Genomic DNA, 18,026 nt, shown 5'->3' on the forward strand with positions numbered 1-18,026 from the left:
GTAAACATTTTCTCAAGCCGATGTCAATTCAATTTGTCTGCTGGCTGATAAGAAGTAGCTAGCAGTGGAATTTTTAGACATATAGGCATCAGTGGAATAACAGAAGACCTAATAGCTGTGTTGATATTGTTAATAAAAGTAATGGCAGACAAGGCTATGGATGTCAGCAGCCGTAGCCTCAGAGGGCGCTCGGGGAGTCTTCAGTTGCAAAGACATATTTGAACTTTGGCAGGAATTACACCTGGACCGATCATGAAAATTGAAATCATTTCTGTATGTTGTGTATTTGCTTTACTTTGCCCACCTTTACATAATATCTTTTGGAGACTGTGATTGGTCAATCAGTCCCAGGAAAGTAAATCCATGCAGAATAGTAGTATGGCAGAAACAGATGTGGGTGACAGGGATGGAAATCAGATCTGTATATACACAGTGCTGCCAACAGTCCTGGATGCAAATACTGTGTATTTGTAAATAAACTACTTGGAAAGTTCTCAACGTTACTATCCAGGCATTTGAACCACCTCCAAAATGGAGCCTTGACTAAAACATTAAGATAACATATAAGATAACTCTCTGGCTGATTTTTTTTTTTTTTTTTTTTTACTCCCAAGGCCTAACCGCCAGGCCTACTTCATCCAGGGCTTGAGGAAAACACAGACTGTACCCATCCAGCCAAGGGAATGTCAGCTATTTAGGCTTACATGTTGTTTATCAGATCAGTATACACACACACAATCAAGAAACGGAAACTGACGCTGCCCAGACTGTATCATGCACTCACAAGCATACGCACACCTGTGTATACACATACAGTGCTGTACTGTATGTGTATACATGAATATTGTCTTTCCAACATGTAATTATACAATTGTACTCTTGAACACATATATACAATACATTTGACATATAAACCTAGAAGGGTCCCAGAAGCCAGTGCCAGATTTCCGACTCCCTACAACATTTTTTTTTAACTGGTTATTGATTTCATCTTCCCTCTTCTCCAAGGCCAGGAGCATGACGCAAATTCAACCATGCAAATGTACTCCACTGTACCAAATATGTACATCACATATTCACTTTTGCATGCCGTAATGCATATAGAGTGTCACAGGTGAAAAAAAACACCTATGTATTAGCAGTGCAGTTCTGGGAATTGGAATTCGAGATTCGGTGAGTTTCCTCTCCAGTGGCTCAGTGTTGGGGTTGCGGGTGCACAACTCTGTCAGGTACAATTATGAAAAGCTGATTCCAGGAAAACCCGTGTGGCATTTCATACATGATGTAAGCTGCAGTTACCTCATCCATTCCTCTCTAACAGTGCACCCCCACACAGATGAATTTACAGACACATTCTCGCATACGTGCACACACCAACATGTTAAGATCACTATCACTTTGGTAGTTGTCCAGTGGGTTTCATGCATTTGGTTTACAGCTGTCACGGACTTGTACAAAGACAGATGCGCTCGTTCACCCATATTGTATACATCCCATAGACAAACACATTCTCATGGCTTTACTGCCTGGGATTGTTGAGGTGTGCCCCTGAAAACGCCCTGCCACCACTAATCCGTCAGCAACCGAGTTGTGCAGGTGGTCAAGGAACCTGAGAACCTGGTTTGATTCACACAGGAGCACCATACACATTTATGCTAATTTGGTTCAGTGTGGCAAGAATGAACAGAGCCCTACCAGTCATCACATAATGTGAGAACACTCACATAACCTGATTGTTATTCAGCCTGAGAAACAGCTCCAGGACTTCAATGTTAATGGCCAGTTTTGTAGCATGCAGTCCTGGGAGTTTAGTTATGCTGTGGTCATGCAGTGTTGTTATGGAGAGTTGTCGTCTCGCTGCGTTGGTGGTCTGTGGTCGGCCTGTTGTCATATTTTCCGACTAGACACAAAATGAAAGTTTAGTTTGTCTGAAGGGAGTAAAATTTGAAATTACTTGCTAGTTTCTTCTCTAAAGAAGGGATTCTTGAAAGGGCCCGCTATGTGTCGGTGCTTGATGATTAGCAGACCACTGCAGTGTCTCTATACTTTATGTGTGACTAGGGGATCCACTGAATGGAATAGGGGATGACTGAAGGTACTATCTCTTGTGCAATAACTAAGCCTTACAGTAATCCTACCGCAAATGACTAATCAGGGTTACACTGAGGGGGTTACAATAGTCTGTTTGTTTGGACTCATGATGACCAGCTGAGGCATACAACACTAAGATATCCACTAGTGTCCATCTGCAAATAAAATCACTCTAAAATGTGTCATCTGATGGAGGGAAGCCACCAGCTAAAGAAAGGAAGATCTGTGGGATCCACTGCTAGAAAGCCATTAACATTTACTGCATCAAAACCATTCATCAAGGCTTACGTCGGCGTGCGTCGGTTCAATGTGCCCGTACATTTAAACAGTAATAGCTATTAGAAATAGCTTTAATAGAAAATGTGTTTCAGTAGTTGAACAGCTCAGTGTAACTCTAGAAAGTAGTACAGGCATGTAACTAAGCACATTGGTTATGTAGGATCTGTAGCTCCTCAGGAAGAATACATGAAGTGTTATTGCGAGTGCCACTGAAAGTAAGCATGTTTAGGAAAAAACTCCACGGTAAAGCATTTAATTAGGTTTTAAGGGCTGTGTTCACTTCACAGTGGCATTCTACACGTCTAAAGATTCAATTATTTCTCTTGATACTCCCAATTTATGCTTATTATGCTTATGTTGATGCCTTTCCACTGTTGTTTTGCAGAAGACGTTTTAAAACATGTTTTCATCGTGGGGCTTTATATCTGGCCTTTTGAGCATTGAGGTGTAATCCTGCCACCAGTTATCCATCAGTAGCTGAGCGCTGGTGGTCAGGAGAACCTGAGAACGCGGTTTTGTTCGCACGGGAGCACCAGACACATTTCTGTTGGTTTGGTTCAAAGAAGCAATGAAGCTCTACCAGATATCACACAAAAGAGAAAACACTCTCATAACTTAGCTGTGTCTTTTGAGCACTTATGTAACTAAATTACCACAGCAGCCTTGTTTGCAAGTTTGAAATCTATGTTTCAAAATCTAAACCATAACCAATAAATTACTGATGTTGGGTGACAACAACTCACCTAAATGATTTGTAATAGTTATGGATATAAATATAAATGTGGTGGGTAAATGTGTGGTAAGTGGTCATTAATGTTGACTAGCTGGCCGAGGAAAAAGTGAAAGGATTGCACACTAGTGATCACATATTCTACACGTACGCTCAATGTTGGATTGACTACTGAGCAGAGGTGTACACTTTGTTGAGTTTGGCTGCAGACAAGAGAGTGTGAGAAGAGGAGAGTGTATTTGACCTGGAGGAATTTAATGAGCTTTTCCAGATATTTGGATTTGGAGTTGTCTGTCTCGATGCTGCTTGCACAAGAAGCTACCACACCTGTTTATCACTTTGCTGCTTGTTGGTTTGCATTAGTCCAGATGTTTTGCAGTACGGTCATGAGGTTATATTCTTTAACATTTTTTTTTCATTATTGCCATTGTTTGACAAAAGCGACAAACACAACAAACATCTGTTTACACATTTTAATTTTATGTACTTCTCGAGCATTTTTAACAAAGATGTCTTTTGCATGAGTAGGTGGAGACACACATTTTTACAGGGCTGTACAGGACACCAGACAGGTGTCAGTAATACGTTTAGAATGGCCAAACCCTGCAGCCTTTTTCCATTTAATTTTTTGGGGTTTTGATTGATCTTCATTATTATCTTTATTCCCTTATTTGTTTAAGTTATTAAAAAAAAAAGAGTCAAATGTATTTATTCATGTCCATGTTGAAAGGCGCGGCTGCAGCTGTTCCAATATGATTCTTTGCCCACAATTCAAGATTCTCTGTGGGGTGGCCAGACTTTACCCAGAGGTGGCCATTGGCTCTGCTGGGGCCCTGTAGCACCAACCCTGTCTGAGAGTACCAGCAAGCCTTACCACTGTATCTTTTAAACCCAAAGAAATCAGTAAAATATTTGGCAGTTGTTTAGTAATTTGAGTTTTGAGTTCATTTGTGTGTCTTTTAACAGACACACATTAGAAAACAAGAGCAGGTGTAAAAACTTTAGGCCTATGCTATTTTGTATTGTTGTTAGTGCTGTGCCATGTTGTATTCTGTATCATGATGTCTTCTGCTCCTGGGGGTTACATATGATTACTGTGTCTTTCTTCCAGGTGCCGTGCAGCCTGGAGTACTGGGATGAGCTCCAACAGACCTTTGTTCCATACCAGGAGTTCAGCCTATCAGAGAGCAGCGCTTGCCAGCTACAGTTGCCCAGCCTCAGCCTCACTGACCAACAGAAGGAGCTTGTGGCGTCAGACCTGTGGAGGATTGTGCTCAATACTAACGGAGAGGGAGGAGATGAGCAGAGGTCAGGGAAATTCGGTGTTTTATCTAGTGTTGTGCACCCAAGCTCGTTTATCAAAGAGCCTGTATGTGCCTACAGAGGGATATGTGTGGAGCTACAGGACATATGCAGTCCAGTGTGAGGGAAAGCAGAGAGGGAGAGTGCACCCAGGCTGCTGAACACAAACAGCTAGCAATGTGTCCCTCGCCTCACATCTGGTGTGCAGGAGCAGGGAGCGGGCTTGGAAGGCGTTCAGATCAGCCTAATGAGATTTCCCAGCACACCAAGTGCCTGTCAGGGCCCATCCGGATTCCTTCCTGCTTACCTTGAGTGTATCTAATCGAGGGGAAGCTCACGGGAAGCAGGAGGAGTAAAGCCCCCTTTGGGTTGGCTCATAAGTTCCTTGCCTGGCCCAACCCGGGCCAGGCTATGTGTGGATGGGATGGGTTGGACTGAGCCAGCCAAGCACTGTAACACCTCAAAGAGCATGCTTTCACTCCCTCCTTCTCACTACCGCTGCTTCCTCTCTTCATTTCTCTCATGTCTCACTCTGCACTCTGTTACATCTTCTTTGTGTCCCCCATTTTTCATTTCTTTTTTCTTATTCCCTCCTCGTCTTAATGTGTTCGCTTTTTTTCTCTCTCCTCCATTCTTTTTATTTAACTTCCTCTTGGGATTTAGGAAACTTTTTGTGCAGGGGAATTGCCAAGCCCACATTCTGTGTGGCTTAGAGAGCTCCAGAGGAGCAGAAAGGCAGGAATAAGAAAACATGTAGGAGAAGAAACAGAAAAACTCCACACTGCTAGATACAATGTACTACAAAATATACATCTGTGTTTCATTACAATCATACTCCAAACACTACATTTCCTTTATGTTTAAATTATTTGTCTATTGTGATCAAAATTGATTCCCCTTTCCTTACTCATTCGTTTCATCTGCCTTACTTTAGTTTCCACCAGAAAAATAACTTGGCTGCCTTGCCAACTGGAAGTAATGAAAATTGTCAACATATGATGCTTATCTTTTTAAGGAGCACCCTGCTGCACAAGCGTTTTTCAGGTTTTGAGCGTTTCCTGCTGTATTTTTTTTTTATGGTGGATCATGGTAGCAGCAAATTGCAGAGCAAATGGTCATTCACTTCAATTACCTTCTAGACAACATCATCAACCATGACATGCAATTAATGTCCATGGAGAGGTTTTCCTGAAACTGTGACAGTAAAATAATGTTGCTAAACTCGAGCTCAAACACAAAGGAGGCCCTCTCTAGGCTGTTGTCTCTTTTTGTTCCTTCATTTATTTATTTATATATTTAATAATTGCGGTGTTTGTCCCACTGTAGATTTATGACGAGCCTGTCATGCAGTTTGAAGCTCACTAGACACTGACATGGCTACAGCTACAGTACAAATAAGAATCAGACTATTTTAATTAATTATTAGAATATTACTGTGCCTTTGATATTGCACAATAGAAAATCCATCACTGTTGGCTGTCAAACGGTTTAGAATGAGTTTTTTTTTTATATAATTTCTTTGCACGTGTAGTGTGTTTTTTGTTTCTCACAAGCATATATTTTATAAATATTGTTGTCTATCTCCTATTTCTCCTCTAACCCCTCCAGTTCAGACAGTGAGTCTGGGTCTCAGCTACCGTGTGATCAATTGGTATCGCCAATGGCATTGGCAGCCTGCACCCGTGTTGACTCCTGCTTTGCACCATGGTTTGTGCCCTCCCTGGGCCTCTCCCTACAACTTGCACAGCTTGAAGTTCATCTCTGTCACCATCTAGAACAGCTGGGCACAGGTCGGATATTTAAATTTTCAAAAATACACTCAGTCACTTATCATAAAAACCAGTTAATGGCAAATTGCAGCAATAATCATCTGCCTAAAATTATAATGATAAATCTAGAGCGCCTGTATAGCCAAAACCTTAACGAACATTCCACATAACTGCAGCACTCCTGGTTCGAATCTGGCTTACCATTGTAATATGTCATAACAATCTAATAAAGGCACAAGTACCCCTTAAAAATGAAATAATAATCATTGTCTTAATAATTATTATTATTGTTGCTGTTATAATAATGACTCTTAACAACATGTTTAACTTCTTCAGCGTCACCTCGACTACTGCGTCCTTTCCTGCCAGACAGAAAGTTACCTCAAGAGCAGGAGTTCATGGTGATTTGTGCTAGGGACCTGAAGGTCTTCTTGCGCCAGTGGAGCAATGGACCACGTCACTCTCAGGAGTTTAGATTTTCCACCCAGCTGGAAAGCAAGCTGCTTGAATATCGGAATTTAACACACCTCCAGCTTCTCCAACCTTGTGTACTCCAGGTACAGCCATTTTTATTTTGGTTATTTAGAGCATTGATCAGGAAATGTTGAAAGAATTGAATTTACTGTTGGATTTGTGGTTTGTTTTTCAGGGCCAGGCATCAGTCACCTGCAACCCACTAAACAATTTGTTGGATGTCAGTGTGTTTGTGGACCCAGTGTTCCTCAATGTCAGCCAGTATGGCATCCACACTGTGGACACTGCCCTGCACAGCTGGGAACAGGTGACCAAAAACTTAAACTATTGAGAATCCTGCACACCTTAAAACGAACCAAATAATACTAAACAATAGTGTTGCTCCATGAACTGAGATACAACAATCAGGCTAATGATACTGAAGATTATTTACAATTGTTTCAAAACTTCTGAATAAAATGGGATATTATAGCCAGAAGGTTCTTCACTGTCAGATAATGTCAAAAGATAAAAAAGTTACTTTAGATGAAATATACTGTCACAACCTCCAACAACCTTTCTCCAGAGAGCAAAGAACCAGAGTTATCAGTGATAGTTTTCAACTTAGCTTCATAAAGCAGTACATTTAGCCAGGTTGCTGTATTTCAACAATATGTCAGAATATTTTCATGTCACATGCTTGATAAATGTAACTATGCTCTCAGTGTACGGATTACCCTGCTTTTATTGCTCATAACTCTCTCCTGTACACAGATTGTATCTCAGACAAGGATTTTTACCGTTATGTTATATTGTACCTTAGACATGTAAATGGAATTACTGTCATGAGCAATAGTTTGAAGTAGGGGAAGCTTATTAGCTTTAAATTACACCCAGCAAAACAGACTAAAAATGAAAACGGATTAAAATCCACCATAACAGCCATCTATATTACATAACATCTAACTTTATACATAATTTCTGTTAATAATCTGTGGATGGATGAGAAACTTAAATCACTGTCTAGTTGGTTGCCCTTAACACAAACATTCAGTTATGCTACAAATGCTCCAGTTTTTAGATTCTGTCATTGTTTTTATGTAATGACTTTCCCCGGAAGTTACGAAGCCCATTCTCGGCTGCTTCAAGTTGAGACATTTGTAAGTGAGAAAAAGGGCTGTTGCCAGGATTAATAGTTTAATCATGAAAAAGGGAGCTGCCGTGCAGCACACATCTTCATTTGGAGACACTAGTTTCCAGAGCTGTATGTAGGCTGGACGGATTTCATGAAATATAACGAACTCTCCATAAATAAGGTGTTTTGTTATATGGGTGAGTTTTTGTGTTTGTGTGTGTGTATGTGCATGTCTGCCTTGGCTCGGCTAACTGAAACCACACAAATAGCGACTTTAACGCACACAGTCGGCTAATGCTAACTGTGCGACTTCAGTTTTACTGCAGGAACAGAGTCGGAGTTTATTTAGCAGCAATGTTATAACTATTCTGTTCAAACTTTAATGACGCCATTATTTTCATAGTACTTTTAATAAACAAATGAATATGTCTGACATTACTGTAGGTCACAGGCCAACACTTTGTGGGTGTCTGTCTGCACCAGAATGGACTGTGTGGTGATGGTGGTCTCTCTCCATTTTATATTTTATTTTATTCATTACACTTTATTGACTTTACTTTAAACTTTAATTTAAACTCTAAAATATTCAACAGAGTCTGAAACATTGCCTGGAATTCCAATCAAGGTTGTGTTTCTCAAGTCAGCTAGAACAGATGAGCATAACAATTGCACTTCACCCCTGCCACCACCAGGCCTTCCCAAATCCAAATATTTTGTTTTGATGATAGCAAAATATTGTCTGTCCAAAGGACAAGGGGCGCTGATCCGTGCCGTGAAATCATCCCCCAGACATGAAGCTTTATGGGACGTTTTGACTTTGGTTTGGTAACAAAGTGGTTCTGACTGCGGTTTACATGCACTTCCAAAACCAGGTTTCTTAAGTGCATAGCTTTTTAACACACACATAGACTGGCCTCTATGGCTTTGTAAGTTCTATCACGGCTGTGCTCAGCTCAGCTGTGGCTGTGCTGACTCATAAACTGGCCTCTGGGGACATGAGGTATTCTCATGGTTTTACATGGATGCAGACTCACTGCCAGGTGAGATAAATAATATGTATGTTTTTTTGGACTTTCTGCGGTCTCCTACCTGTGGAAAAGAGCATTAAACAAGCTTTATATGAAGAAAAATCTAATATAAAATAAATGTATTGCCTCACAGCTTAATACTTTTGTTTTCACTCAGTGGCATCACTGACTTCTCAAACATTCTTAACCAACCGTTTTGGATAAAAGGTCCTGTTTGACCCTAGGCTTCGTCATTGTATGATTTAGCTCAAGGTAGTGAATGTTCCCTATTTCGGCTAGTTAATTTAGCCATAAATAAGACTTGAGAGCATCAGTGGTGTTGTAATGAAAGGTCATATTTCAGCTTTATTAAAGTGTGCTGGACATGTTGGTATCCATAGTGAGCTTTACCTAACATGCCAAGTATGATTAGTTTGGTCATTTGTTGTCCCATGCTCTTAGCCAAGGCTTTTCTGATACTGATTGGGTGATATGTTTGGCTTTATAAATGCCATCTTTGCCCAGCATCTTGAGACCCAAAACAGATGCACACCCTGGAAGGAATTCTGGGCTCATGTGCTACAAAAATCATAACTTCTAAGACACAGTTTTACACTTATACACAAAATACATAAAGGGAGCATTTACCTGTTCACTGGTATTGGATTAAGCCTGTTGGTTAATTTCTCGAGGAGCGGCAGGCTTGTTCAGCAAATTTTATCTACCTACAGCATTCACCACTTTTCTGAATACAAGGGATGGGAGTACAAGGGACACCATAATTATAAGGCAAATGTGCTGCATGTCCATGTGGTAGCTCTAGTACAAGTGGTTTAGAGAGGTCAAAAGACAGATTCTCTTCTTAAATAAGTGGTCCATTTTGGAAGAAGATGCAAACACTTCCAAGAAATAAATGTTGTACGTGGTAAACCTAGTATGCATGTAATTAAGCATAAGCTGTCTGGTGTAGGCTTGGTTGTACAACTGATCTGATAGAAGCTTTTATTCAAGGCACATTCATCATTATTCATGCATGGAGGCACTTGAACGTAATAGAAAATGGAATCAAAAGCATTTGGAAATGTTAACGGATTCTGTCGTTCTGCAACAGAAGGATGAATCCAAACTTGTGTAATTGTATCAGTGATTTTCACATTTATTGGTGTCAAGACTTGCAACCAGGCCAAAATGCATAGCAATGAATAGAAATAAATACACCTGGCACTTTATATAGTATGGCTGTAATTTACATTCACATACGCCAAATACTGTGTTTGTTGCATTATAAAGGAGTAGTCATGGAAACTGTCGTAGACTGTTTTTGCATTCATAATAGCACCACCCAGACCTGGCAGTCAAAAATACACATGCCTGACAATGTATCTATTATAACAATCAGCATGCCCCCAAGCCAGCAGGCGCACCTCTACTGCACTGCCTTTTTTTTAGCTTTAACCATTACAAAAGCACTCACTAACAGTAAGATAGTACAAGCTTTTGGTCAAATTCGCTTTGGTTTTGCCCTTTATATGTAAAACTGAAATGTCAAGACAAAACACCTGTGTTATACTGTACATTTTTACAGTTATTATTTTTCTTCTCAGGTCAAAGATGAATGAAAAATAGATTAGTGTTGTTTTATCTTATAGTTTTTTTGTCTCATCTCCTCAGTTGTCCCATATGGCCCCAACCTCAGCCTCCCACCACTCAAACCTCAAGGCCCCATGCCTCCATTTTTAATTCTGTCCCCAGCACCACTTTCAATTTTTGCTACCCCTCAGCCCCTAACTCCAGGGAAGTGGCTTTGGTGGAAAGCCACACAAAAGCCCAGTAGTATTTACGCAGTCTGCTTTCTCACAGAACGTTCACAGTCTGTTACATGTGAAATTGAGACAACAGAGATTTTCCTCTTGTTATTTTTGTCCCCTTTTTTGTCAGATGGTTGAATTATTTTTTGCTTTATATTGCAACCGGAAAGAAAGTGATGGAGAGCTCATGTTCCTGGTTATAGTAGATATATTTGCTGGGGTCATCTGTACAGGATTATATATGTGGTTTTAGATCTTATTAGATCTTCCACTGGGTGCATTTTACAAGTTTCACTATTGCCCTCATGGTGTCTTGTTTCATGTGTGTTTCTGACTAGGTGTCATTATTTACTGTTTTCCAGACATTTTACTGTATCTTACCATTTATATGTGCGATTGTTTTGCCATGCAAGTCTGGGCAAGGCCAGGTGAAAATGGAGGTAATAGTATCTTGGTAGATTAGGAGAATGGAGGATTATGTTTCTTGTAGAACTCCATCTAAAGACAAAGCTGTTATCTTTTGCTTTTTAATAACGAAGATGCATATCAAATATTTTTGTCTTGACACTGGGAGTGTGTATAATGTGTGTATCATGTTGCTTATTGAAAGAGTAAAAAGACAATACCATGAAAGAGTGGGCTTAGCAGTGGCATCTTAAGCTGGCAGAAGGAAGTTTGTAAATCACAGTGTCAGATTCGAAAGGGAACGTAGATAGTGTTACTCTATAAAACTGGAAATGGATTTCAGCCCGCTGTCGCAGCTGTCCCATCTATGTTTTGCTCTTTACCTCTCTGACTTTGTCTCTCTGTCTCTCACATCTATCATCAAGTACACTTTTAATGGTGTAAACTTTCCCATCCGTTTTCAATAGCATCAACAACCCCTGGACCCTGAACGTGCTTGGCAGTCAAACTCTAAGCTTTTACTGCCAGCCACTTTTTACCATCAGCCCCCCCTGCCATTTTAAAGTATACACCAGGCAGGGGTCCCTCTTTGTTAGGATACTTGAGTGGTTACTGAGAAGCTGTCTGAACCACAGTAATGTATGTCAAGAGTCAGGGAGGGGTGTACAGGAGAGATCCCATCAGGGCCTAAGAGCCTTTGGAATGAGCACAAGTAAAACTTGAGGATACACTTGCACCCATTCACTTGCTGCCCGACGCACATGCACACTATGTACTTGTACAAAACTGTGTATTTGAATTCCTGTATGCAGGAGCCTGACAGACTCCCTTTCTCTGTAAAAGCAGTGTTTTCAGTTGCAGGCCAGTGAATTCTTCACTCTTGCATGCAAGGTGACGTATGAGTGGACAACATCCCTGTATCACTCGCATGACTTGAGATTTCTGTGAGGCTTTCTCATTGACCCATTGCTGTAGGTGGGCCAGACTCCACCATATTGTTTTCTCCTAACAAACCGCAATATATTGATGACTCATACGAACAGGAATGCCCAACTAGTCACTCACTTTGTTCCAAGCCTTGAATAAAGTTTAGCAAACATGCACACATAAACAACACCGTCATTTGAAATGTCACCAAGCCGTTTGACCACAGCAGTGACCAACATTTAGCTGCTCAAACAGCAATGTGGAAAAGGAGGTTGGTTAAAGAGAGAGGCCACCTGGAGGTTATATGTTGGACTAGATTTGCCTACTCTAAGCTGCTGTAGCTTGCATAGCTGTCAACATGTGATATGATTTACTCCCCTGCTGAGGTTGTGTTGTTCTCACAGATGATATCATTTATCTCATTCTTCTACTGGCTGACAGCTGCACCACCAAGATTTGCATTTTCAAGATTGAGAATACAGTTGCTCTGGAAGGTATTTAGACAATAGCCCCTAATAACAAAAAAAAAAAAGGGGGGGGGGGTTGCAGTTCTTATTTACAAAAGTATTCACAGCCTTAAGTTAATTCAGTACTTTGTAGAACCCCCTTTGGCAGTAATTACAGCTTAGCTTTAGGTCTCTAAAACTTCTTGCACCTGTGCTGTGCCCATTTTTTCTGACAGATCCTCTCGAACTTGTTCTGATTGAATGAAAATAGTGTGGAAACTGCCATCTTCTAGTCTCTGTGTGGTTTAAGTCTGAGCTTTGGCTGGGCCACTCAAGAACAGTCATAGACATGTCCTAAAGCTGCTTCGGTGCCCCGGTACTTTGGGACGTTGCCGTGCTGGAAGTTGTATTCTCACCAGTCTCAGGTTGCGTGCCCTCTGGAGCAGTTTTTGTTTTTCGAAGAGTCTCTCTTTATTTGCCACATAATATTTGGCCATGTCAGAGTGTTTCAATAGTGTTGTAAATTTACATTTTTGATGTTTACTAAATTCTCAAAAGTTCTAAAAACATGTTTATATACATATTTACAGTACAGTGCCCTTTATAACACATAGTTAAAAGTATTCATAACAGCAAGGCTTATTCATTTGTTTTTGCTGCACCTTAAAAACATCAAAAACATATGTATCACATAACCTGAATTTATTTATTCCAAAATTATTTGTGACTAACAGGTTTTTCTTGATACCCAGATGTGGCTTGTGACATTTTAAAACATTAACATTTCCATGACATTTTCCATTAAGACTATATTTGTAAATGAAGTATATATTTCTTTTGACACTTTCAATTCACAAAGAAAAGACCAAAAAAACTGAAGACATTGCACAAACTTTGTCCATAGCCAGTACAGCCATTTATAATGTCCTAGAGAAGAAAGAAACCACTGGTGTACTGAGCAGCATACACAGAACTGGTCAGTGAAGGACAACATCAACAGCAAATGACAGAAGCATTGTCACAGCTGGGAAGAAAAACCCAAAAACAACAATCACTAACATCTACAACCACCATCAATCATCAGCACAGAGTAGGGGAAGAAAACTCCATGAACAGAAATAGAGAAGCAATATCATATAGTACAAATAACAAAACCGTAAGAATCATCAAGTTGCAGAGATAAGCCGCAAAAGTTCTGATCCAAAACATTCTGCAAACAAAAGGCTTCAAAGAAAGCATGGCATGTTTTAGATTGACCGAGTCAATCACCAGATCTTACACTGTTTGAGCATCTATTTTACCTTTAAGCCAAATATCTTACTACTACTACTACTGCAATAAGTACTTCCAGAAGTAAGTATTTGTTATTGACACCTGCACATGTAAACACACCACACATGCATAAATATGAACTCCTGGACATATTTGGTAATTATTTATTTACAGCCTTGTATCACATCTCTTTTTTTTTTCTCCACTTCTTCCATCCACCCCTAGCTTTAACCTTAACATTTCATCACTTTTGTCTCTCAGAATGGGAACCCCGAGGCTGAGGAGCTGCTCTATAGTCACTATGTGATCTGCAACGACACCCACGAGACACTGCGTTTTGGCCAAGTGGACACAGATGAGAATGTCCTTCTCGCCAGCCTCCATAGCCACCAGTACAGCTGGAGGTCACACAAGTCCCCCCAGGTAGCTTTATGCTTTTAATTTCATTTTAATTTATGTTTTGGGATTTTATAAGTAGGTACACAGCCATGTGCATGTGCCCACATACAAAACTGTAGCACACTCATGTTTACCCTATAATAATCCCCATGTTCATATACAGTACACTCACATCTACATTTTTAGAATATTGCATTAACACATTATTTACACAGCCACTATATTGATTGGATGATATGGATATATATGGATGAAAACATGATGTACAGAAGATACACCCACAGACTTACTCAAATTAACTTATTCTGAATCATATACTGAGTGCATACCTGATAAACATTGTATTACAATGTGAACCAGTGTATTACTAATGGCTTACAAACACAAATCTCCATACCTACTGACACAAGCATATAAATTCTGTTCACAGACTCACAGAGGCATATACACACACATAAGACACACTGTCATCAGCACACTCTCTCTGTGTTTCTGTCAGCACTTTTTGACTGTGCCCTGACAGCATTGTTAAAGAAGATTGATTATATTTAACTCTTTGTGGTTTTGAGGTGGAGGTGGAGATCTGTGGCATATGCGTGTGTGTGTGTGTTTGGTGCGCACATGTTTCGGGACATGTGTTCCACGGCAAGTGTGAGATAGTCAAGCTTGAGAAAATACATGGCCATAATTGTTCGCAGTAAGTCAGTAAGTCAAGTTGTATTAATCATCAGCCATGGTTAATCTGTGTTCTTCCCTCACTCTCACTCACACACACACACACTCACACACACACACGCACACGCATATTTGGAGAGTGGCAGTCTGGCATATCAGCATTGCAAATACTTCATCTTATTTTTGCAGTGAGTCAAAATGACCTCTGTATTTTCAGAGATGTTGTGGAAGAAAGATCGTCAGAATGGGCCAAATGTCATCATAGATGAAGAATGTGATTCCAAGATGGTTCTGTCATGTGTTATTCCATCATGTATTTGTGGTATATGAAATATGTGTTCTCAAGATGACCATGATTTGTGAAACTAGATAAATACAAAATACTGCAACTTTGCCAAAAACATTTAGCTAGCTCAATGAGCTAGATGATAAAATGCCTGCCAATGTGTCCACCTCAGCAAATTGTAGCACACACTCCTAATTACATTTCAGGGTTATAAAAATATTGACACTGATAAGAGAAAGGCTTGTATTTTCTTTAATGGTTCCTAGGTCTTGCAAGTGTGTTTTTGTAGCACACAAATCAGTTTTCAGGCAGAGTCCTAGATGGTTGTGCTGTTTTGCTTCAGTCCCATGATGCCTTGAACTGTCTAAAACAACTCTGATCATCATCATTAGCCATTATTCCCCAGACCCCCTGACTCACCCCAGCAGCCTTTCTATGGTTAGCATGCTCAGCACTTCAACCCAGTGACCGTCCTTCTTACCTTTCTTTTATAGCCAACTTCACATTGCATCTTGCATCTAACGATTGAATCTATTAGGCTGCCTATTTGTACTTTTACTGTCTATTATGTTCTTTTTATACTAAAAACTGTGACCTTGCTGTCAAGTCCATAGCAACATAGTCAATTTCTACTTGCTAATTCTTTTAAAGTCTTCCACACTGTCACAGTCACTTCCCCCCACCATTCCACATTGCTGTATCCCCTCTGCAGTGCAGGAGTAAACATTTTTCATCTTACGTCCCACAGTGCGATTAGCTCACCTATATTGGGGAAATGCTAATGGTAGGTATCTATAGTGTTCTGTGGCATTTCTTGCCAGGCAGGAACCCACAAAACATGCCAAAAGCCAATTCAGGCTCCACACTTTAAACTAGCTCTGTGCAGGTCTCTCTCCCATTCCTATTGTCTCACATCAACCCACTGGCTGAAAACAGTAGATCTGCCTCTGGCCTCCACACTGGTTTGGAGTGTGTCTTATATATTTATGTCTTTCTGTGACGATGTGCAAATAACTGCACACAGCTTCCAAGCACTGTCCTTGTCCTTTTGTCAGTCATTTTGCTGGCACCACTGTTTAGCACCATGCTGGCTGTGAGCCTCTTAGCCCCTCTCTGACTTCTATCCTGTTTCATCTTGGACTCTGGCTAGACTTTTCCTTTTAATTTCACATTTGGGATCACAGCCTTGAATCACACCTAACACTTGCTCCACGTGTTGTCTGATCTGACCGTCCCAGCATCCTCTTGTTTGGATTTATGCACTTCTCATTGTATACCTATTACACATAATGACATTCCTTTGTCAATAGCCCTGGTTTGACTTGGTCTGCTCATTCGATAGTAGCAAAGCTCCCACCCCTAATTTTAACCTGCTGGCCTTGCTACCAGGATATATTGAGGTGTGTCTCCTAACTTTGACTGCATTTTCTGCTCAAGCAAACACACAGTATTTACTGATGTTTTTGGCCCTGCCCTTGTTGTTCATGGGTAATATTGCCTGTCCTCATGGCTGTAGTATGATGTGTGCGTCCCAGCTGACCTGTGCCTCAGCCACTAACTCACACCCACAAACACAAGCCAGACTAAATTGCTTTTGTAATCTGTCCCCATTTCTCTCTCTTCCTCCTCTGAAAACTCGCTGGACATGATTGGAGTGAAGAAGGAGTAATGAGGAATGCACAGGGAAATATGAGAAATTCAAAAGGAGGGTAGCACAGAGTTGTCAGGGGCGATGCTTTACAGACCTACTGGAGAAAAAGGGGTGGACATAGAAAAAGAGAAGCAGGGGCAAAGGATGAGCAATGCACTTAATACTCACAGATTTGCTCAGAGGACTCTACGGCCAAAAATGTGTCCGCCTGCTATCTTTCTGTTCCTCCCACCTTCCCTGTTCCCCTCTGTTCTTGATGGACAAGCAACCCATTAAATTAATATGTTTGCCTATTATTCTTGATAGGTGTACATTGAAACAATTATTACTAGCCTAATCTTCAATTTCCGTCCATAGACACTTTCAGAAGGAGTCATATTAAAGACCATATTCCCTGAACATGCCGGCTAGTTTAAGAGGGAGGCGTATTTAAAATCACGCAATCCCCTGTGTGTGCTTTTGTGTGCTGTGCATGAACGACAGTCTAACCAGCGTAGGCTTCGCATGATGTTGACATACCTCAGAATATCTGTCACCTCTCTCCGAAGAACAATCAAGCAGAGTGTTTTTGCAGTGAAATGTGAACCTCTGCTCAGGTCACACTCCCTCTCACTGCACCTCTGTTTCCCCCATCTCCTTTTTACTCTCTCTCTACCCCCTATTTCTTCTGTCAGTTTAAACCCTAAGAAGCATTAAAAAGGTCGATTGAGGCAGTCACATTCTTTGAGGCTGCTGTCATCTTTCCCTTGATCAAATTCATGCCCAGATGCTCAGACACACATGTTCACACTGTGATAAAATGTTTGCAACACTAGAATGTTTCTTAGGGTCTGGAATCTGTCAGTCTTCTGTGTCCTGTTCCTTTAATTTTATTGCAGCATACCTTCACACCCCAGCAGTTACCAGCCAAGTTGAGGAAGTTTATAAATGTTTCCCACTAGGGCTGGAGAAAAATATTGATTTTCAAAATAATTGCAATTTTCCTTTCAACAAATCAATATAGATTCTTAAAATCCAGCTGTAAAAAGACATTTTAAGTCAGGGCACCGCCTTAAACTGACAGTAACTTTAATAACTCAGGTTGGTCGATGGCTACGGCAGATCTAGAGGATGTGTCTGTGAGTGGGATAGAATGAAAAAGAAGATTGTACACTGCTTCACATTTTTATATATGTGGAGTCAAAGATTTTCAAATGATTCAATCAGTTCCAGAGCAGAACAGCTGTCTGCAGATCAGAGTGATGTCTTATGTAAGAAATTTATCATAAAATAAAATGAATTGAATCCAAATTATTTGATTCTGGACTGTGTCAACCAAAATCAAATTGGTTATAGATAAAGATTGATATTAATTGATTAATACATCTATTTGAAACTCCGGGATGATTATG

General features: G+C 40.4%; 1 protein-coding gene across 4 annotated transcripts in view; it reads left to right on the forward strand.

Annotated features, from left to right (window-relative positions):
• Positions 1 to 18,026, forward strand: part of LOC137130040 (intermembrane lipid transfer protein VPS13B-like) — a 298,799-nt gene that overhangs the window by 240,842 nt on the left and 39,931 nt on the right. For all 4 annotated transcript variants that reach the window (XM_067509626.1, XM_067509627.1, XM_067509624.1 and 1 more), the window contains exons 42-46: positions 4,212 to 4,408; positions 6,011 to 6,192; positions 6,508 to 6,728; positions 6,821 to 6,952; positions 13,886 to 14,047. In XM_067509626.1, the coding sequence (XP_067365727.1) occupies positions 4,212 to 4,408; positions 6,011 to 6,192; positions 6,508 to 6,728; positions 6,821 to 6,952; positions 13,886 to 14,047 (894 nt within the window). The remainder of the gene's footprint in view (positions 1 to 4,211; positions 4,409 to 6,010; positions 6,193 to 6,507; positions 6,729 to 6,820; positions 6,953 to 13,885; positions 14,048 to 18,026) is intronic.

The sequence above is a fragment of the Channa argus genome, chromosome 7 (assembly GCF_033026475.1).
Source record: "Channa argus isolate prfri chromosome 7, Channa argus male v1.0, whole genome shotgun sequence".
NCBI classification, from domain to species: domain Eukaryota; kingdom Metazoa; phylum Chordata; class Actinopteri; order Anabantiformes; family Channidae; genus Channa; species Channa argus.